The 23968-nt window shown below is 41.7% G+C and overlaps 1 protein-coding gene across 4 annotated transcripts in view; it reads left to right on the plus strand.

Moving 5' to 3' along the window:
* kctd15b (potassium channel tetramerization domain containing 15b) overlaps positions 1-23968 on the plus strand; it is a gene marked incomplete at its 5' end in the record, with an annotated part of 28978 nt that overhangs the window by 1687 nt on the left and 3323 nt on the right. For all 4 annotated transcript variants that reach the window (XM_083912092.1, XM_083912091.1, XM_083912090.1 and 1 more), the window contains 3 exons: positions 2012-2187; positions 8651-8795; positions 14105-14410. In XM_083912092.1, the coding sequence (XP_083768218.1) occupies positions 2012-2187; positions 8651-8795; positions 14105-14410 (627 nt within the window). The remainder of the gene's footprint in view (positions 1-2011; positions 2188-8650; positions 8796-14104; positions 14411-23968) is intronic.

Consider the following 23968-nt stretch of genomic DNA (forward strand, 5'->3'; position numbering starts at 1 on the left):
GATTATATTTTTTAAATTGATGGCTTTATGGGTCTTTTTCCTTTTCATTTGCTCCTTGTTTTTATGTATATTGTAATTGAATTTGGTCAATTGATTGGCTGAGAGAGTGCGTGTGTGTGTGTGTGTGTGTGTGTGTGTGTGTGTGTGTGTGTGTGTGTGTGTGTGTGTGTGTGTGTGTGTGTGTGTGTGTGTGTGTGTGTGTGTGTGTGTGTGTGTGTGTGTGTGTGTGTGTGTTACCAGCGGTGGGACAGCCCCGTGTGTACCCCAAACTTCTTAAGTCTTTCCAAGTTTTTTTCCCCCTTTTCCTGGGAAACGTAGTCCCGATCTTGTAATCGTATTAAACGAACATGATATTGCTGTGAGCCTGAAAACACCCTGAGAAAAAAAAAAAAAGTCTCATTTTGAGCCGCCCAACGGCGCTTCTCTCAGTGCCGGGGGGCTGATCTGGCCTTTCACAACGGCCTTCAGTTTACCAGTTATGACAGTAAAACAGCTCATATATGCGCAACGACTAACTCATAAATTCGGCTGATTTACTGGAGGGTGGAATGATATTATTTCAACCTGTTTAAACCCAACCATGTGTGCCTACTTGTACCGCGGAGCTGTGAGTATTATTTAAACATTTGTTGTAAATTGCGTCAGGAAAGGTCTGCATTTCAACCAGAGCCCGGAGGGGAAGAGATGAGTAATGATAGCAGGCAAACTGTGACCTTTAGACACTGATCGTTAGGACAACATGAAAATAAGAAGTGATACCGTTCAGAGCAGCATAATCCAAACCTTCCATTTGTATTTACTCATTGTGTGATTTACACTTGGACTTTCTATGTGGCCAGTCTGATATTAGGTGGTGCACCTGCAGCTGTTGGCAAACAATTTACGCGCCAGTAAGATGGAAATAAACGCCTCATCTGCTCTTCTGGAAGCAGTACGGGAACAACTAGAAGCGTGTCGAAGCGAATTTAAAATATTTATCATTTGTCAAACATTTCAGCAGCCAATCAAAGTCACACACTGACCTCGGAGTGCACCAGCCTGCTGTGGAGTCAGCTCTCCCAAATCTGCGCCTCCGCAGTCCCGCAACTTATTGAATTGGCCTGTAGCTAGATAGTGAGAATTTAAATATGTTGTACAAATGATTTCAAACACCATCCTACTGACACTGAGTCACCGCACATATGGAGTGGGATACTTTATGGTCAGACCTGTTAGTGTGGACAGCAGGGGGTTCCTTTTGTGTTTTTTACGCGTATTCGGTTACAAAGTTATATCTGGTGTTGGAACAGTCACACGTATCTGTAGTTACACGACGAGTCACCGCTCTTTTGTTTTTTTTGTTTTTGTGTTGAATGTGTGTGTGTGTGTGTGTGTGTGTGTGTGTGTGTGTGTGTGTGTGTGTGTGTGTGTGTGCGTGTGTGTGTGTGTGTGTGTGTGTGTGTGTGTGTGTGTGTGTGTGTGTGTGTGTGTGTGTGTGTGTGTGTGTGAAGAGGGAAAAGTTGCCCCCCCCCGTGTTTTCTTCGCTCTCAGATTGGTGGTTGGTGTGTCTGTGCGCATCACGTCTAACACATAAGGCGACCTTTAATTAGAATATTGCAGCAGCAGTTTGTTTTATTCCCCTGGAGGCTGACACCTAGCATTCCTCCCTCTGTGTGTGTGTGTGTGCGTTCGTTTCTATCTGTCCATCTCTCTCTCTCTCTCTCTCTCTCTCTCTCTCTCTCTCTCTCTCTCTCTCTCTCCCCGGTTCTCTCTCTCTCCGGTTCTCTAATAAGCATCCTCCTATCCTCGCCTCCGGTGCTGCAAGAAAAGATGCAAACATACTTAATTAGAGCGGTGGCAATAATTTCCAGGCTAAATATGCGACCAGACAGACATGGAAGTGATCTGATACAATTCAGAAAGGATACTTTCTGCTCCCCGGTGTAGGATCACTGTGGTGTTGTTGTTTTTGATTTGTTTTTTTTTTAGCTTTACCTCTACTCCCATGGCTTTTCTGTACACTTGCTTTCAGGAGGGAAGAAGCATGTCACGGCTGTCCCTGACCCGGTCCCCGGTCTCTCCTCTGGCCACCCAGGGGATCCCTCTGCCGGCCCAGCTGACTAAGGCGAACGCCCCGGTGCACATCGATGTCGGGGGACATATGTACACCAGCAGCCTGGCGACCCTCACCAAGTACCCAGACTCAAGGTAAGACACTGGCTTTCTCACATCAGCCTCATTGCTGGAGTTAGTTTATTCATTCATACCATTAATCTTATTTATGGAACATCATTGTTATTATTAAAGTATTATTGGCACATTGAAGAGTGAGATTTGCATCGTGTTGCTTTTGTTTTGAATGTGAATTTAGCATTTTATGTCTCCATTTCTACATTTTAATGGCAATCCCTTTCTAATTAAATCTTCAAGAAGATTTCCATCAGTTTACATTTTTATTTAACAGCTTCATTTGGCATTTTAGTCATGAAAGTAATTATGAAGTTATTGACTGGTGTTTGTCTTGCTTCAGTCTAATTGGATGTATGCTGTTAACAAGTCATTTAGCTGACTGGCATGAGGACAACTGCAACCTCTATACTATTCTACACAATTACCCTCAGATGCTGCATATATTTTCAAATCATGTGATGACATTTCTCTACCCCTCATTATATCTTAGCTCTGGTGGCTTTAAAATTATGAATTTGATTGCTTTTTGTTTGCTTTATTTGTGGTTATTTTAATTGTTTAATAAATACCTTCAAGGCTTTTTTTTAATCTCCTCTCACGCGGTATAGTTGTATTTGGATATTCAGCTGACAAGTAGCCCACAGATGCTTTCACAAGTTTTAATTGTCATTTGAATGGTGGAGAAGTGACACGAACATTTCTGTGTGCACTACACAGACCAGTTCTTTTTGGTCAGTGGATCTGGGTTCTGTTAATTCTTGGAGGAAAAACAATGACGTAAAGCTTCATGGCCCTGTCATCAAAGCTGATGTGGGACAGTTTCAAATCTCAAATCCAGCTCATTGGTTTGTTACATATTGATTTTCTTAACTATTTTAGAACCAGCATTTACGACAATCAGATCTTTATTTCTGAGTTAGTTTAAGGTTATAAGATGCGTATATTCTAATAAAATATCTATGATTTTTATACTGTATATTTTTATTTTATGAGAAAACACAATTATTATTGTATTTCTTTTTTTAAATAACCTAGAACATGGCTTATATTGCAATGAAACTCTGAAGTGCCAACACGTAAAAGAGTGACTTTCTAATCACTGAATATATGTGTGGACAGGCAAAGAAAGGAACTCCTGCTTTCTCGGGCATCTGAAACAAGGCTTTTATTTTTGATGCCCTTTAGTTGTTAGATTTAGTCATGATGATTCCGGTTGTGTAAGAGCTTGTTGGCAATCCACCCTCCCACTTTATTCACGCTTTTAGCTCCATCCACAAACAAGGTGACACAATCGGAGATAGCTCTGAGTGGGAACGTACAAAAGTAATGATGAAATATCTGTACTGTTTTCCATTGTAGGAATTCCTTTGCTTTAAAACTATTTTTTCCTCTAATGCAGTGTCATTCACTCCATTATACAGTCTTCAATTCTGCATCAGCTGACAGAGTCCCACGTGGGCCAAGGTAAACATTCGCCAGGTTGTTAGAAAATCTGCCAAATTGGCTACAGGAAACAATCCCCATAATCCCTTGGTAATAAAGTCTTGATATTCATAGAGGCTGCTGACAGGAAATCCCTGGCAACTCGCCTTTTATTCCTGACAAGTAACATGAAAAATAAAGCTCATCCCAGACAATGGTTTATTGGGCCACAAGACAAGTGTTTTTCTTTTAATCAAATGTGCAAATGTTATTCTATTCTTGACCATCTTGAAGCGAAATTTGAACTGAGATTTCCGTTTGCTCTAAAGCATGTTTGAGCACATTTCAGAACGTTGTTAAAAAAAAAAGCAGCACTGTTCAGTTCTTTTACATTCAGTGTTCGTGTATTGCTATTGTGTGTCTTTATTTTCTTCTTCTTTACACTTTACAAAGAAGTTATTCATAGGGAGAGACACACAGGGCACCATGCAAACGGAGAACAGAGACGTGTCAGAAAACCCAAACAGTGTTTTTACAGTGAGAGTAAAGACCGGATACCAGTGTGAGTGTTGGTTGCAGTGCTCTCTCCTCATTCTCTCTCTCTCTCATTATCTCTCTCTCCCTCTCTCTCTCTCTCTCTCTCTCTCTCTCTCTCTCTCTCTCTCTCTCTCCTTCACACATGCTCCTTTGCACCCTCTCCCTTTCTATTCCTCTCTCTCTCCGTCTCTTTCTGCATCTTTCTCACTCTGGATCACACGTGCATACACTCACAGTTTCTCTCTCCCAGCCTCCTCAGTGTACAGTTTGCCTCAGGGCTCCACTTTCCACTGGAGCCAGTGGAAGGAGGGGCCCTTTTGTATGAATTAGGATAATGGCTGACAGCAGAAAGCAAAACAATTACACTGGCATAGGCGCATACGTTGCGCTCGGCCATGCCCGGTTGAGCAGAGCATGGTGGCAACACTGAAAACGTGACGACTAATAGAGCAGGGTTAAAGAGAATAAAGTTGATGATTACTTTTAATAGATTGCTCCCTAAATAATGTAGCATGCCAAGAGAAAGTTAGTCTAGTAACTAATGTGTGGTCGTTCATCTTCTGTGAGGGCCATATTAAGGGACAGGGGTCATGAAACATTGATGCACACTCTGTGTAGCTCTCAGAGAGGACAGTCTCAGCAGTCACTTGAACAGAAGATGAGGAAATTATGGGAAATGTTCAGAGACAAAGAAACTATTTTGAAAGGACCACTGGACATTTTTCTCTTTGAAGACGAGTCTTCTGGGTCTGCAGACGATAGATCTGTACCGGCTTCATACTCTTTTAGAACTCTTCTGTATCTAGTGGTTGACTTTTTCTGCAAGCTGAAATCACCATTATTAACACAACAAATAATATCTCACCATTTACAGTTAGCATGTGCTATATTTCCTCTCATTTTTATTCCATTTCATTGTTAGGCCTCAAGTGATTTGTGCTTTTTAAAGAGGCTGAATGGCACTAACACATTGCCATGATCTAAAGTAAAATGAGCTGTTTGATATAAGACTTTTAGTTTTAATCACTTAACATGAAATAATAATGAGAGTTAATAGGTTGCTCTTGCGCAGGAACAGTCGAGTTATGTAGCTCCAAAATAACAGATATAATGTTTTCATAGATAAACACTGTGAAGGTTAGCAACACATATTATAAGAGTGAGAGAAATAGATAAGAGTTATCAGTGTTTATGATATTGAGTTTCTTAAAAAAAAAAAAAAGCACATCAAGGACCTATGTCGGCAAATATTGGGCAATAGAGCCCTACGTGATTTATTCCCAGAGAAGCATGTAAGAGGAATTTCTGTTGCTGTTTTAGTGTTGAAATGTAGACTTGTGTAAAAGTAGTATGAGTTACACTGGAACCTGATTTGTCATTGTCACAGATTCTCTTTAAGTCATAATATTCATCCAAATTAAAAATGCATTCCTCATTTTAAAACTTTAGCTGAGAACTGTCAGTTTATATAATGTCTTTAAGCAGGACTCGGCGAAAACAAAGACAAGCCCAGTAGCGGTCAGCGTTATTCAACTCTGCATTAAAAAAGCTATTGTGGGCAGCTCTTGATGTCAGGCTGGACACACTCATCGACATCCCTGGGTGGTTTTGCAGGAAGCTGCTGGGTGTCTTACATTTATTAGATGTCCATTAGTGTAACAGTTTCTAGATAGCATCAGTGATACCTGCGCTGCGTCCCCCTCCCACCTCCTGCAGACACGTCTCTGGCAGCTCCGAGCTGCCAGCCAGCTTTAGTTGCTGCAGCAAGGATCCTGCCAGATATTGCCCACCTACTGCCCTGCTGCCTGCCCTCATTTGGCACTGCTGGGGTGGGAGATCTGAGCTGTTCCTGTCCTTGATAACCTCCCACACCCACCACCCTCCCTCTCCCTGACTTTTTCTCTGTATTTCTATGGAGTTCTGTCATAGCTTTTTTTTCTCCCTCTCTCTCCATCTTTTCCTGTGTTCTCTTTCTTTCTCTGCCTCTTTTCGTTTTCGCTGTCCTCTATTTCTCTCTTCTGATTTCTTTGTCTACTTTCCCTCTCTTTAATCTGCTCGTCTTTTGGCCTGTCTGTGTGTGTATCTTCTCTATGTTTCTACACACCCTTTTCTCTCTCTCTACCTGTTAAAAACACCTCCCCTCCCCTCCAATTCAGGGACTTAACTGAAAGGGGAAAAATGAGGAGACCAACAGAGAAAGAGAGAGAGTGAAGGGAGCAGAAGAGAGGGAAAGAAAAAGAAAAACAGGCAGCATTTTAATTGCTTTTTAAAAAAGTGGAGATGAAAAACAGAGTTAGCCTGGAGGGGTATGGTGAAATTCTAGCTGGAAGAATTGCAAGACCATATGAGAAAGGAACACCTCGGGCAAAACAGGGAGATGAGTATTGGTTTTTTATAAAGCATTTTGCATCGATTTCCAGAGAGAAAGCGAGTAAGGGAGAAGGATGGTGACGGAGGGAGAGAAAGAAAGAAAGAAAGGATGGCAGGAGCGGAGAGAGGGAGGGAGAACCATCTTTGCTCTGCTTCTTCACACAGTCAAGTCAAAGAAAAAGAAGCATGGTGAATTTGATGTGATAGCTTCAGTGTGTGGAGCCGACACATCGGGGTCAGGAGATACCTGATACAACTATTAAATACAGGCTCATACACTTTTACAAAGTAGAGGCTTGTAATTGTAAATTCAGTGAAATAAGTGTGTGAGTGAAGCCAGCCCTGCTGTTTGTTCATTGACATTCCCAATGCGGCTCCCTTCCAGTGTCTTGTAATAGAGTTTGACAATGCCAGTGCTCAGGCAGTGTTATGTGTGTATTGGTCGGCGCATTTGCAAATAGGCTGTTGTGATTTTTTATTTATTTTTTGTCATACAACTTTGTCAACCGACCTAGAAGCTGTTTCCGTGATTAAAGAGCTGATGACATCAAGATGATGATAATAACAGCAATGCAAAGCCCTGCCAAGAACTGTTTCTCTAAAAGACGAAGGGAATGTGCAGTGAAACCATTAAGGAGGTTACGGGCAACAGATTCCTTATGTAAATCACTGGTTCAACTTATTTGCACTGCACAATCATGCCAGGTTTCTCTGCTGAGGGAGTTGCCAGCTTTGGTTCAAAATGTTTCACGAAATCAAAGCACATTTTTAGCACTTCAGAGTTTCATAAATGTAAGATTTGGGAGTACAAAAGTTTCACAAATACTTAATACACACTTGTGTTTTCAATATTTTAGAGATGCCTATATTTTGAATTATTGAATAGGTAATTGAGCATATGGAAAGGGATAAATAGACAGAGTAGATCTGCCCAGATGATATTATTAGACAGCGAGAGAGGGACCTGCAGGTAAGCTGCAGGAAAAGCATGCAAAGACGAAGCAAAATGAATATCTGTCCAAGGGTATCTCGAGGCACAGTGCCAACATGGTGTGATGAAAGTTTAAAGATAACAGCAATTTTCACTCTTTGCCTTGATGAGCCCCTGTAGCAAACTTCATCTAAGCCCTTAATCTTGCAGTACACTAGTGGAGGGTGTAACAAGTGTCTCATTGTTACACCAAAGTCTTGACAAAATGTAGTAAAACCTTACACACATAACTGTAATTTATTATTGTGGTTCTTTATATGACAACTTTCTTGTATGTACGTAATTTCAGCTAATGCTATTTTAATCATTTCAGCTTTTGCTTTCTCTTTTAGATGTTTCTCAAACTTTTCGTTGTCTTTAAAAGTGGTCCAAATAACTCTTCTAATTCCTTTTCCTAAACTGGATTCCTGACAACAAACCAAAATATGTATAAGGGTTTGGAATTAGATTAGGATTAGGGATTGCTACAGATTCAATTAAATATAATTTTAAATGGGCAGCACAAGAGTAATTCATTTATCTTCAAGCTTTCATGACATTATACCGGCAGAAGGTTTGTTGGGAGATTGTGTTTCATAGAAACAAAATACGGAGCATCTGATAGTTCATTACAACTTTTAACTCTGTATTCAGTACAGACAGAATGACTTACAGTAGGGGTACAGCTGTCCAAATCGATTTTACATTTATAACAAAGTCATACAGTAAGAGTAAGTAAGTAAAACACCTTTTTCCAGATGTCCTTCTTCGCATTAGTATGTGGACCTCCACCATTTCTCCCCTCTGTTTCATTTCCAGCCCTCTGACAGATTGAATAATAGAGCTGTAATGCTACATTCATGCTATTAATTTCTGTAAGTACAAGCAGCAAGCGTGTGTGTTGTTGTAATCTCTCTGCAGAAGGGACACTTCAAACAAGTCTGGAATGGAGGAACTGCGCCTTAAGCCCCTTGTTTCAACCTGGGATGCTAATGCATTTCAAGCTTAGTGCTAATAAAATTGAAAAATAAATGGAGGGTAATTGTTTCATGCATTTGAAGGGAGCTGGCTCATTCCATTATTCGCCTGTGTGTTTTTGTGTGCGGCTGCCTGTTTGTGTGTGTGTGTCTCTGTGTGTGTGTGTGTGCGCGTGTGTTTGTGCGTATGTATTTCAATTTTCAGAATCAGTCGTCTGTTCAATGGCACCGAGCCCATCGTGTTGGACAGCTTGAAGCAGCACTACTTCATAGATCGAGACGGCGAGATATTCCGCTACATTCTCAGTTTCCTCAGGACCAGCAAATTGCTCCTTCCAGATGACTTCAAGGTATATATCTGCACCACAACTTACTGTATTGTTTGTAATTGTACTATCAGTCTGAACAATATGACAACATAAAGAGCTACGTAATATATACGTACGTAAACCAATCTGCCCAGACACAAAGTCATATGATGTGAAATTCTGGATTTTTCTCAAAGATAATACACTAAAGTGTGACTATGTATACCCCCCTTTCAGGGGTTTTATGTTATCAAAATAGACCTGAACAGAGACAACAGTTCTGTCTTCACCTTTGTCCCATTCAACACATGAATTACCTGTAGTCTAAGTAAAAGGGGAAAAAGAAATGAAGAACAGACTCAGTTGGAGTTTACAGCGGTGGAGAGGTAAAAATGCTAACTGGCTAACTGGAGCGCGGCCCGGCGCTGTGTGTGCCAAAGCCCTGAGCTGTTGTTTTTCACTCAGAGTTGTTTCTATAGAGGTGAGCCCAGGTGAAATAGCCTGTACGCCCCTCTGTTCCCCCACGCTCTGATGACCGGCTCCCACTCAGACAGGAAGTCTGACTGAGAGTCAAGGACTCGCTGGGAGAGCTGTGGCATGTTGGTGCAGTTTAATACATCCTAATACCATGTATATATGCATCTGTGCACACACACACTTTGCTCTCTGTGGGGTGAAGTATCTGCTTTGGCTTGTACTGTATATAGACTACTGAGGCTGCACACACCTGGCTCCTGTTTTAGCGCCTGCATGAAAGAACTCTATTGTAGTGAATGCATGTAGAGAATACCATGTACAATATTAAATGATCCAAAGCACATGGCAACAAAACTAATTCTGTCAGGCTTGGTATTAAATAAGGCTTTACACCCTCTCAGGTGTATGTAGATGTAGATTTCCCATCCTTGCAAGATAGTTTTAGGTCACCAGTGAGACAAATTTAGCACATAATAGTGACAGCACATTCCAAGTCACGTACATACTGACGTGCATTAGTTAAGTTACGTATCAAACGTTTTTATTTTAGCCCAAACCATGATCATTTCCTAAATCTAACCAAGTAGTTTTGTTGCCTAAAGGTCACCAAACTGTAACCATTTCACAATGTTAACCACATGTTTAAAATTGTGACTATTACAGGCATGTATACTATAAATATGTATATGTAGATGAAGAATGTGATGCTTATTTGTCAGGCAAAAAGCAAAAATAGCATCGATTTGAAGTCTGATAAATGTCCAATATTTGCTCCCCTTCTAGCTCTCATTTGTCTCCACCACCTCAGAAAAAATATCCTGCTCTTTAGCTGCTAAATGCTCCAATGTGTTCACCAGCCAGCCGTTAATGTGGTCTGTCTACCGTTCAGGGCAGGTAGAGTTCAGGTGGTTTGTCAGTACTTTTTGTACAGCTGCCGTCTGCTTCTGACAGTGACGTTGATGAGAGCTGAGAGAGTGAACCGAAACAGTGAAGTCGCTGTAAAACCAAAACAATGAGCTGAAAGATGCTAAATGACCATCCTCTGATGTTCATCCCTATGACAAACCTCTTTCAGTCAATCCATAGTTGATACAAAAATGCAAAGCTTTAAACCAAACTGAAGGCACTACTATTCTCACCCCACAAGCATCCACAAAACCATATGTTGCTTTGTCAGAATTATTATATGTTCGGCCTACAGCTCCTTCCTCTTCAAGGTTTTTATTCAGTGATCCTGTTTCCTAGGTGCATTCTATTCTTCACTTCTACTCCACTTCAACTTGCATGACCTTTCCACCGGGCTGGCACTTGTTCATCATTCTCTACAAGGGAACAAGGCGAGGCCGAGCCTTTCAGAGCCGGGGGCAACTTCTCCAGGCCTCACGGATAGTCTAAACGAGAGCCAAACCTCAGACAACAGAACACGACATGAAATCCCCACATATTTTCAGCAAATGATGGCCTGACTCAGTACCGATTAGTTTTCCCCTTCTTATTCATGGTTTTCCCTCCCTTTCTGTGAAGTCTTGACAGTCCAATCAGGCACCGCGGTTGAAGAGAATGCATTGGACTTCATTGTTTCAACTCATTATGATCCCCTCGCATAAGCCTGTGTTGATCTGCATACCTTTCAATTTGCTTGAAGCCGGGGAAGAAAAAAATGCAAATAGTGTGAGCAGGAATTGAGCATGTCCTTATCTGAACACAATCAGGCTTGCCGTCGCCTGAGGGCTGGGTCTGTTCTGCTGCTGGCAGCCACGGCGCTGTGTGTTTTGCTAAATCAATGTGAAAGTCTGAGCAGAATAGGAAAAGATTTTTTTCAGCCTACATCAGTGGAACAAAATATTCACTACTAATATCCTCCCTCATCTCATTATTCAAACTACAATTAATCACAAGAGTGTAAGCAAAGCTCAGTCATATTGAGGGCATGGTTATAAACCGTTAAGAGTTAGTGGTTCACTCAGGCTTTTGGATCACATTTAAATCAATAATGCTTTGTTTCTTTAGGTATTCAATGCTATAAAATGATAGCATTTAATACATGTTCATGTTTTCTTTTCTTTCATGGGTGCTGTGATAAATATCGGAAGGATTTTTTTGTTGGTGGCCTCTTTAATCAACAGCCTGTAAACCCCTACTTGTGTGGTTTCAGTTATTTTTTCGTCCAAAGCATATGGTATGAGTCCTCCCACACCCGCATAGTGACAGTTTCCATCACTGTCTTCCTCTTCTTCTCTTTCTCTGCCTCCCTCTCTGTCTCTGCCTCCCTCTGTCCTTCCCCGATGTTGCCTTGCCGTTGGGCAATCAGGTCGGATCATTATTTTAAAGCTCAAATGGGCTGTCTGGACATAGGATTGGGGGATGAATTGTCTCATAGAGCTGGCAGCAGTAGCAGCAGATCCAGCAGCCAGGACGGAGCTGTTGGCCCTGTCTCCCTCTCATCCTCACCTCAGCGCTTAGGATTACTCTGTTGTTTTCGGCACTGCTCAGGATGACTAAAGTGCCTCGCAGACAGACCCCTGTTAAAAACATATCCATCCATGGCTTCAGACCTGTGAAGGATGAGGAGCTACACTTTGATACAGAGAGCTGCCTGAAGGGGAGCGTCTCAGTATGAGTTTTGTCAGCTGCAGCAAGAAGGCCAGGAGAGAAAAAGACACGGAGAAAGGGAGAGAAAAAGGGAAAAAAGGACGCCCTCCTCCCCTCTTTCGCATAACGAAATCTTAAATATTAGACCGCCAGCTTAAGATGTGTTGCGTCAACGCTCGTCCAGATGGAGTTGTATATGGGTGTCGTTCACACGCCTGAGATGAAGGCACAGTTTAGATGATGGGGTAAAGCAGCGAGGGAGAATTTTCAAGGCTAAAGAGTCTGACAGAAGCGGCAGGGTTAATGAATATGCTGTTTGCTGCCATGCTCTGTTTCTATACCCAGCAGTGGTAAGAGGTAGTGAATGGGAAAAACTCTTTTTTTTAGATAAGGGCTCCATGGCAGCTCTGGCACCTGACACCCACAGCCACCAATGATGCAGACTGTATGAAACATATGTTGTTTCCGCAGTAGAAAACACACACTGTCTCACTTTTCAAGGGCTTTTAGACTTTGCACCATCATAAGCAACCTCTATCTGTATTAGGGATGGTCATTTTAACATCAACTTGCTAACCTATCATTAGAATTATTAAAGTCATCTTAAACCCATACAGCTACTGTAGATAATCTGTGGCAAATCAGTTGTGGGACAGCCCAGTGCTGTTATACCTGGAGTAAGGTTTTAACATTACTGTAGTAAGTAGAAAGATATTGACAGTTACAAAGCAAAAACAGAAATAAGTGAGTCCTCGATGAACAAATACTGGCCGAGTACTCATGCCCATTCCTAATCTGTATCTACTAAATATGTAACCAAATGCACAATGGGTTGTTTGCAGTGGTTTGACAGTGTCCGTGCACTAAAACAAACTATAGCCAGGAGCTAAGGAACAAGAACATCGTGTACAAACAAACTTTGAGTGGCAGTGATGCAAGTTTATAAACCAAGAATGGATTGAGCTGTCATTCTTTGTCAATGTGAACCACTAATCAGAACACAGATTTATTAATTGCTAATGTTTTAGCAGAAAGATTCACAGCATTTAGATGTAACCTAATTAAAACTTGTTCTAATAGAAGCTTAACATCGGGCCATGAGCCTCATTAACATAAAACTCCCTCCATGTGAGAAATACATTAACATGCTTCTTGGCTGATGATTGTCCTCATGTTCACTTGCACATATCTTTTCCTCACTTCCCGTCTGCCTCCAATAGAGAACCTCCGCCTCCATGTATTTTCTATGGTAGCGGTGAATGATAGTGCCATCTGGTCTTGTGGGAAATTAGAGGCAAGAGAGCAGGGGCAAATGGCCCCCAGCAAGCCCTGCCCAGGAGGGAGAGGCAGGCAATCTGCTGCAGACTGTCTGCACACAGGAATGCACCATCCCACTTCACCGGAGCCCTACTGACGGCCTTTCTGGAGTTAGTTCACTAAAACATGCTAAAGGCTAGCAGAGCTCTGCCAAGAGTTACTGTGGAGGAGAGCTGCAGCATGGCTATGCTTTGTTTACCGAGTGTTGTCCTGCTGGTCGGAGGCCATCCCTGATCTTGGTTTATTGTTCTTCTCCAGAAGATGTATTACATTACTAAAAGTGAGATGTTAAACATTGCCCTGTTTTCACTGGTAATTAGATTTCCTTAACTTTGCAAGAACAAGAAGTAGTTTTACATGTATATTTTGGGTTTTTGTCAGATTCATATCCAGATCAATTTACCACGAGTGCAGGAGTATATGTGCACGGCTGACATTACATGAAGCCTCAGTGATGAGTGTATGGGTTAAAAAAAACATGTTGCCTTAACACTCCTTAGTCATGGTTTCTTATAAATAGTGAGGACAAAAGGAAGCTATCTGACACACATATATAATTGTGTTTCCTAAAAATATTCAGAAATATTGTGGGCCGTTTTGAACATATTCCTCACGGTGCAGATATCCTTCCTGCATGCCTGTACTGCACCGTTGGTGTTCCACTACTGCAGACGGGTCAAGGTGCAGATGCAGCCGGAACAGCACTCCTGGGGTAATTAGTGGTTAAGTGTCTTGCTCAAGGACACTTTGTCATTAGTTGCTTTGGGGATACCCTGTAAATATACCTGCCCCTGTCATCTTAATGTTGCACAGTACTCTATATGTGTAGAGTATGTCCCAATGACCTTGATGATGAACTGTAATGTAGTGAAACTCACAGTGTTAGTCACATATAGCCAGGAGAAGGGTACAGTACATACATGCAAATTCACTGCACTCATCTCCATGCTCATCTTCCTGTATAGGATTTCCACCTGCTGTACGAGGAGGCTCGCTATTACCAGCTGATGCCCATGATCAAGGAGCTGGAGCGCTGGAAGCAAGAGCGAGAGCAACGACGGATGGCGCAGCCCTGCGACTGCCTGGTGGTTCGCGTTACGCCGGACCTGGGCGAGAGGATTGCCCTGAGTGGTGAGAAGGTCCTCATCGAGGAGATCTTCCCTGAGACTGGAGATGTTATGTGTAACTCAGTCAACGCCGGCTGGAACCAGGACCCAACACACGTCATCCGCTTTCCCCTCAATGGCTACTGTAGGCTCAACTCCGTCCAGGTAAAACAATGGACAACTGACAACTGTTTTTCTCCCTCTACGCATGTGGCATATTTAATACATACCAGACAATTTATACAAAACACAACTACCTTATCTAGTTGGAACTAAACCATTCGATTTGACAACAATATTACTTGTTAATGCACATTGTAAAAACACATTTTATGTCATATTAGTGATTGAAGAGACCCAGCAAATTGTTTTCACAGTGTTTTACAGGAACTCTATTCTATTGTCCTGTTGGTGTGGAACATTTTTGAATAGCAATATCGCTTTTTCATAATCGTAATATGTTAAGGTCACTATGTTTCAAGTTTTTTATTTGCATGTGCACAATTAAAAGAAGCAGTCGTTGGCAATGAAAATCTACCCTCCCTTCAACAATGCTCATTATGTCAAATATCCATGCATTGCCAGATACTAAGTTAATTTTAAGATTATTACAGAAATATTATACTGTGACTGAAATCTAAATAATAAGCTAAATAATAAACTAAAGTAAAGTAGTGGTCTGAAATGAATATGTGCATACCAGATAGTAAGAAGTAAAGTAGTATTCATAATGTAAAATCTTTTTCTTTGTTTTTTTCCTTGCATTATGATGCAACCCAAACAAGTTCAGCTTTGATTAAGACTCATGATATTAGGTTCAAACCACTAACAACCAAATTATGTGCCACTACTCAGTTTGTATAACTACCTGTAGTTTGACAGCAGACAGGGCTACTTGTTTCACAAGGCACAAAAAGCTGTACTGAGTTTTTCAATTAAGTGAAATTAAACTCAGAAAAGGGCAGGTTTACACTAAGAGAGTCAGTATGAGGAACATGAGGACACCTGGTTAAAGTAAAAACTAACTAAAACTATGGTGCTTATCTCAGTGGTCACTGTAGGATTCAAACCATTCCCAAAAGACTTGTACTGTGTTAAAATAGATGTCAAAACGCATTATGTAATGCATGGATTTAGTACTGAAACACTTTAACATTATATATAAGACTTCAGGTAAAGTGTTTCCAAATAGAAACGGTATCTTTACCATGCAGCCGTTACTTTTCTAAGAACAAAATATGTTCTGCATCAGAAAGTGAAAGATAATTATTTCAATGCTCAGGTCTCCTTATGAAATCCTTGTGCGCAGTGTGTCTAGCCACTGTAGTTCAGCATCTGTTTAAATTTTCTGTGGCACTATAGGTGTTTTATTGCACCGGTCCCGTCTTTGAGGTTAGTCGTAGGATGCCGATTTGCTATGAGTCAGTCAACATAATTTCTAGCCTTGTGTATAGGCTACACTCTGCATGTTGCCACAGTAGAGAGGGTTTTTTCTACCTTTATTTACCCAGGAAAGGATTTTGCTGAGCATGCAAACGATTTTTCACCACCACCCTTCAACACTTTCATACACACTTTAACACCTGGCTAGCATTTGTACTGTACAAAGAGAGCTTTGATGGTGACTGAACAGCTCCACTGGTGTTTCTGCATAGCTTCTGTTGAGAGAGAGAAGACTGTCGCTTGTTCATCCTATCAGACGAGGTACTCTGTCAGTCTGCAGATTATGTTTTCAGGTCAATTGCAAGTGTAAAGCCTGATATCTTGAATTCCACCTAAGAACTTTGCTTCAAGGCAGTTGCCATGATTTGTGGCCCTTTGTTCTGCGTTTTGCCACAGTAGAGATAATAGCTCGTTGTCACTCACTGAGATAATAGTCACTCTGATGGAGCTACAGTCAGTTTGTCAAGAGGTTATGGCAAGTGTGCAGAGTTTGTGTAGCTTTTCATTTTGGACTTCCAAGTGGCGGTTGCAGCATGTTGTTAAAATCTGAGTCCGGCCTGTCCTCTGTAGCATGTAACTGCTCATTGCTTTGCTGTACGAGATCTCCTTGTAAAGCTGAGTCGACCTCAGTGGGTAGTAAAGCAGTAAGACATTAAAAACAACTTCAGAAAACTAGTTTTACAGTTGTTTTACCCAGAAAGGTCTGTGAGGGGGAGAATAGGGGTAAATATAACAGCCTCACACCACAAGCTCGATATAACACACTTCAGTGCCCACAGCAATGAACAGGCTAACACATAGAGGAGCCTCCCCCCCTCCAGCACCCAGAAGGAGCCTCTCCCAGGCAGGCTAGTCTGCTCTGACACCTCCACCTCCCTCCTGCCAGTGTGAGAGACCACCTCCAGGGAGGAGAGCCGAGCAAAGGGGGACAAAGCACGTGTGGACTGCGGCCATGTTTTCCTGTGAAAAAATCAAGAGGAATGGAAAGGGGGGGAAATGATATGCATAATTTACGCTTTACTCCTTTTTAAGACACAGCTCCTTTTTTAAAAAGACTCCAATATAACACCGCCCGAGGCAATTGAAATACACGTATTGCATTTTTTAATACCATACTTACAATTTCTCAAACAGCCTAAACCGGTTTATACTTCTTTTATAGATTTTTAAATGACTTGCAATATAATTAATTGGCCGCATCAACTAACACAACATTTTCCCACTCTGTTTACCAGTGAGACTGGTTATAGGATGTTAGCGCGTCTGACTAACATGGTCTGAAAGGAGTTTATGGGGCTGCTCCTCTGAAAGCGAGGTGAGCTGAAATCCTCTTTTCAGACAAAGTGTTAACAGAAAGAGGAGCTGGATCTTCACGGATTCCTGTAAGGGATGCACCCCTTTGTCTCACAGTAGCTGTGGCGTCAGACACTTGTTTTTGTCTCTTGCTTGCCTCTTTAAGCCACACATATACACAAAGCTCTGTTAAAAATGAAAGTAAAAAGCACAAACACACACATATGCAAGCACAGTGGTAGGGCCCGGCTCATTGAGTCGATGTAGATGAGGACACAAGGAGCAGATGGAGTTGTTTTTCGGTGTAAGGAGAGATTTTTCTAAACAACTTACTCATTCTGTCCTCTGTCATTGTTGCGTGAAGGTATGAGAAGGTTAGGAAAATAATCCTCGTCTTACGCTAATCCCCCGCCAGACAATGAGCCTCTGATCTGATTTCAGTGCTGGACCTCAACCCAGGGGAACACACACACAGCCACACCCTGGTCACAGAGGAAGACCCAGCAGAGAAAAGGGAGGGGGCTGTCTGAAACTGAGTATTTATGACTGGACAGGTTTTGAAGAGGTCTTGACAAAAAAAAAGATGGCTATATTTTTAAATCTAGTCAATTTATTATGTCACTAGCATAGAGGATTCATTTTAGTATCACATGATTTTATTGAAGTAAAGGTACTGTTGCTGTCTTACCCGGAGCTGGAAACCGCTAGACCTTGTGATACTTTGGTCACGATGAGATAACATGACATTTCTAAATACTTGTATACTAAGCACAACCACTTTTCAGTTTATTATTCGGGTTTTACTTAAGGGCGACATATAATGCTCATATTCAGGTTCATACTGGTATTTTGGGTTTCTTATAGAACATTTATTTTATTTTTCTCATACTGTTTGGCTGAATATACCTGTATTCACCCTGTGATTGAAACACTTGGTTTAAGACCCCCTCCTGAAAAAGTCCAGTCTGCACTGATTGGTCAGCATTTCTGGGTCTTCCGCATCTGCGCTCTCAGCGTCTCTGCACCAGCATTGCAGACTGTAGCTTCACTTTCTACCTGTATGTAGTATAGTTGCAACATCACAACCGTACAGAAGTCCTGATGGCTTGTTTAAAGACACGGTTTCTGAATACTGGCTGTGTGCATTTCTCTGTGAATTGAGCGTTCTGATACTTTCACAGTATTTATATAGCACCCCCACCTGGTTTATAATAAAAGAAGACAAAGAAATCTCACTTTTTACAATATGGGACCATTAAAGATAAAGGAACACCCTTAAGGTCAGTGAATTTGGTAATACTTTGGAGTATAACAACTTATTCAATTACTCGGCCATATTCAAAGCATTTTTTTAAATTCCACTTTTTTAGGCTTTTTTCAAACGAATCAATTTTCTAATACGTTCTTGGAAGTTTTACTGTATTACCGAGCATATTGTAAACATAGCCCCTTTTTTAGTCCTTCATCTTTTGTATTCAAATGTGAGAGAGTGAGAATAAACAACTCCACCTTGGCGAGTTTCTCCATGAAGTCATGACTTGAATTTAGAAAATAATGCAAACCACCTGCGCTGTGATGTAGATCCAGCGGAGAGAAACAGAGAGCAGCAAAGGCACTTAACAGAGGGAAAACATTTAGCCAATGAGCCACAGAGGTGTACACACACGCGTCCCAGAGCTGGAGCCAGGCCTGCTGCTTCATACATCACCATGATGAAGCACTCAGATCAGACCAGAGCCAATCCGTCCTTCATCAATGTGACAGCTGAGGCAGTCACAGAGAAGGGCCCCCTGTCCCCCTGCTGTCCAGGCGGGGAACGCAACGCGTCGCAACACTCTCTTACATGTCACACTGCCACTCCATCAATCCTGCGCTGGGTGGAAAGAGAAAGCACAGCTCATCAGAGCAGACAAGGCCACACAAACACCTCAGCTGTGCTCCTCAGCGGCAGAACAAGGCATTAACACTTCTGTGGTTAGGGGTCTCTGTAACTGGCTGTGTGGCTCAGTGGGTAGAGCACTCAGGCCCAACAGGCAGTGGATTAGCTAGCAGTACGGTGAGGGTAAAGACTGGGTGATGTTGCCTGCTGACAGCTTCAGCAGTCAGTGCCAGAAAAATGTTTGAAAAAATGTTTTTGTTGGACACAGCATGGTTAGGTAGTGGGAAATAGAGCTTTCTAAGAGTGACTCTGGCAACAGCTAACTGGACATATGAGACACCTGGAGGAAAAAGTAAGAATGATGAAAGACAGGAAGAGAATGATTCAGATTTTTCCCATGTGCTAAGACAGTTAAATCAGAAGAAATATACTTGAAATAGCACATCTATCCACATAATTACAAATACTTTGAAAGAGTGTCATAAAACATCCTTCATCAGCGTTTTGTAGTAATGTCACATAAAACATAACCATCAATTGTGGAAAAAGTATCCTTCAGTTAAGTAAAAGTAGCTTATTCTACTACAATGTTACAGGGGAAAATATTTTATTCAGAGTCACACTTAAGTAAAAGTACAAATGTATCATTAACAAACAACGTAAAGGACCCAGATTGTAAAAAGTGAGATTTCCATGTCTTTTTTTATTATAAAGCAAGTTGAAGAGCTATATTAATATCAATTCACAGAGAAATACACACAGCCTGTATTCGGAAACTGTGACTTTGAGCAAGTTGTCAGGACTTCTTTACAGTTGTGATGTCACAACTCTACTATATATAGGTAGAAAGCACCGCTACAGTGCTGATACAGTCATTCCCTGGCTGCAATGACTGTGCAGAGAGGCTGAATGCACAGATGTGAAAGACCCGAAACACTGACCAACAAGAACACACTTGTTTTTTTTTTCAGGAGGGGGGCCTAAAGAGACAGGTGCTAAAACGAAGCGTTTCAGACAGAAAGTGAATACAGGAATATTCAATCAGATAGTATTAGAGAAATCATATGTTTTTTGAACATGTAACAATATAATGCATTCAAATATGTTCTAGTAACCTAAAAATACAAGTATGAATCTGAAAATGAGCTAAATATGTTCCCTTTAAAGTACTCATAATTACTCATAATTCACAATGTCCCCTGAGTGTTATTTGATGTTAAATTATTGGATATTTTTTAGTGATGGATTACTGTGTAAGCAGATTATTAATGTTGCAGTTGATGGAAGATGGAACTAATAATGAGTTCTCACGCTTTAAGGTGGTTTAATTTATAAGACTGCATCGTATTTTTAAAGTGGTCCATTTACTTTGTATGTAAAATATGAATTTGCAGAGCACAGCAGTAACTCTTATCGCCAGATAAATGTAGTGGAGTAATAACTACAATAGTTGGTACAAAGCAGGAAAGATACCGAACCGAAGTTAAGTACAAGTACTTCAAAATTGTAAGCATGTACTTTGTTATGTTCCACCACTGGTGACGATAGTCTTAGTACCACAAAGCCAGAAACCACAGAGATCAATAAGAAAATGTAACTAAATGAGTCAGATAGTGTGAGATCCTTCATTCTCACATGTTCCAGTCTGTTCACATTTGTCTGAACTGAAGTCCCTTTGAGGACTGACCGAACCCTAAATACCTCTGTTCCCTGTCTAGCTCAGTGGGTATTTACACAGCCAGGGTTAGGGGTTGCTTTGCCACAAGGGCGACCCTAACTAAATTACTGTGTGGATTCATACTGCACAAAGACACTTTAAATCAAAGCGTCCATTTGTAATGCTGAGCTCAGTCTTGTCGGCTCCACAAACATAGCTACTTGATAGATGTGGTGCAAATGCTGTAAGAATATATTACACTGCCAAAGTGTTTTTGTCGCTTGTGATTCCTAAGAAAGCTGGCAGATGGCTCGGAGAATTAGAAAGAGTTGGAGCTTCTCGGCTGTTTTATGCCAGATGCTTGCGATAAGCAGAGGATACGATGCAGAGACTGTGGTTAGCGCTCCTTGTCACATATTAAAGACTGTGCATAGTTAAACAAAAGCGACCCCCTGAGTGCAGCGCCCATCACATGCTTCACTGTGTGTGTGTGTGTGTGTGTGTGTGTGTGTGTGTGTGTGTGTGTGTGTGTGTGTGTGTGTGTGTGTGTGTGTGTGTGTGTGTGTGTGTGTGTGTGTGTGTGTGTGTGTGTGTGTGTGTGTGTGTGTGTGTGTGTGTGTGTGTGTGTGTGTGTCATACATGTCAATCACCTCAGAGTCCTGTACCATGAGGAGCAAGTGTCTTCCAGCGCCTCCTGAGAGGTGTTGCAAGTATGTGGCCATCAATATTACATTGTGCTCTGGTTTTCAGCCCTGAGACTCATCCACTTTGATTCCTGCCCCGCAATCTTTACGAAAGAGACGGTGCTGGGGGGTTAGAGGAGCGAGGCTGATGTATCCCTGCTTCATCCGCATTGTGACCCTCAGTTGAGTGGCAGCTCAGTGAGATGGTTATATGCTAAATGGATAAGGATCACTGGGGATAAAGAGAGACACTTTTATTCAGCTTTGTAGGAAAAGAAGACAAGCTCAGGGTAGAACTTTAGCAAACTTTGGTTGAGCATTGTTACATCCTTTGTATTCTGATTTCCTGTTTTGAAAACATTAAGGTAGTGACATACCACAAGCATGGTCAGACTTGGGCTGTGGGAAGGTCTTCTCAAAGTTCAAAGTAGTGTGCATGAAAAGGAATAATTAGCTATAATTAGATCATCATGCTTGGAATGAAACTTGGACCAATCAGATTGCTTACACGAAACTCGCTGTTAGAATCTTTTGCTATGGTTTCGCTCAAGTGAGGCAGGAAAGTAAGCAGAGAAATCTGCATAAGTTCAACATAAGCTGGGATCTGAAAGCCTGCAGTCACAAGTATGTTGTGCTCAACTGAGCCACCAGGACATGTTTTAGCTTTTTAAGAGGGTGCTTTACTTTCTGTTGTCAGCTGGGATTGATTTCAGGACATTGTCCTGTGGACATTGAAACCTTTTGCTTGGATACAGCTTTAATTATTCAGTGTATTGTTTATTCCCCTGTGGCACTAATTTATTGTGTCAAAGTGAATGTGGCTTCTTATAGTCATTAAAGTAGTCTTGAATCAGTTACAACTATCTATAATAATATCCTTAAGTTTTTTATCCCTTTGTGTTACCATGTATTAATGATAAAAGTGTTTTCAGACTATCTTTATTGATCAGGCCATTCTCCTCTGTGACCAAATTCATTGCCGAACATGACAGTCCCACATGCGTTAAGAGATGATGAGGAAAAATGCAATGTGATGCAATGATCAAAGAAGGCTATGTAATATCATTTCCATAATCGTTAGGCTCCTACGTCGTCTGTCATGGATTTGGGAGTGTTTGATGCTTGGGCAGGTCTCTTAATTAGCCATCCTCACCATCAGCTGTCTGCCGCCCCTTCTGTCTCACAAATAACAGTTTGTCGTCATCGCATGGCCAGAGGACGAAAAAATAAGGGGGGAGATCTTTTCCAAGTGGTCCTTTCTGCTCAAAAGCAGCATGTCGGCCCACATTCCAGTTTAATCCGGGTGTAGGGAGGGGGGTTCAGGTCTGTTCAACAAGTTTGTATGTGTATACTTGATTGTAAGTTTGCATTCTTGCTCACATATCATCTTTGTGTGTTTGTGCATGTGGTTTCTCTGTTGTGCTAATCCAGACAGGGGAGGTTTCAGCCCTTTAACCTGGAGGCCTAAATGCCCCAATTTAGCCCTCCGATGGGGCCCTCGCTCCTGTAATTAGAGAGGTCATCCTGAGCCATGAGTGTATGCATCAGTGTGTGCGCGTGTATGGGCTTCTTAAGAAACTGATCTATTTGGTGTGAACTTCTCTGTATCTGGCAGGAGAGGTTAGCCCTCGGCAGGACCTTTCATTTTTCATGCGCTGCACACTCCATTAAAAAGGACGGGGGAATAAGTAAATACACAGCACTCCTCACACTGGGATTTAGATATACCCCCTCCAAAAAAAAACAACATCCCATAAGGATTAGGGCAGATGAGGAGAGAAAGGGGATCTTGGAGTTCTCATGTTTGCGTCTGAGCACATTTGGACTAGTGTGTGTATCAATGCCCAGACTCCAGGGCTAACAAGCATCCCTGTCTCCCGTTCTCTCCCTGCAGCTCCAACACTTTGTCCTCCTCACACGGATCGCCCATAACTCCCTATCTTCATTCCCAACACGTCGTTCTCTCCTTCGCTCACGGACCTCACTTCTCCTCTCACCCCGGCCTCATTACTCAAATTAGGAGCTCCAGTAATCACCGCACTGAGCTTCACTCAGCCCCTTAACACACCTAACTCACACTCGGCTCTCCTCTTCCCTTTGAGCTCATGCCCTCGGTTCAGGAGCCAATCCAGCCCAAGCGGCATGAATATTGCAGAAGCGGTGTGATGTTGGAGTGCCCGCTAGTTCTCTTCTATCAGTATGTGTGATTGGAGGAGGGGGAGGTTAATGGCACATGGTGTATGTTGTGACTGATGAAGATCTGAGAATGATGTGAGGATGGATGGCTATAAAAAAAAAAGTTACGTCTATCCAAGATGTACTTATATTTGCTGCTGATGATCATTTATTGCACCAGAAACCTTTACATTTCTGGGAATGAGATATCACTAAACTTTACTTTATAGTTATATGGGAAGATTGATATCACTCTCAGATCTGTCCGTTATAGATAACGCCACAGCCAGAAGCCGCTTAGCACAATGACTGTAAACATGTTAAAACAATTAGCCTGGCTCTGCCCAGAGGTAGCGAACTCCACCTACTAGCACCTCTAAAGTTCACTAGTTAACACATTGTATCTGCTTTACATTTAATTCGTACAAAAACCTAAGTGTAAAACTGGTGCCATTTTACTGGGGAATGTAGCTGTTTCCCTGTTTCCAGTCTTTGTGCGAAGCTAGGTTAGATACTTCATATTTAGCAATAGACAGGAGAGTGGGAAAAAAAAGTAGGAATCCTGAAAGCTGTATTTCTAAGCTGTAGTTATA

The sequence above is a fragment of the Echiichthys vipera genome (genome assembly GCF_963691815.1).
Source record: "Echiichthys vipera genome assembly, chromosome: 1".
Lineage (NCBI taxonomy): Eukaryota > Metazoa > Chordata > Actinopteri > Perciformes > Trachinidae > Echiichthys > Echiichthys vipera.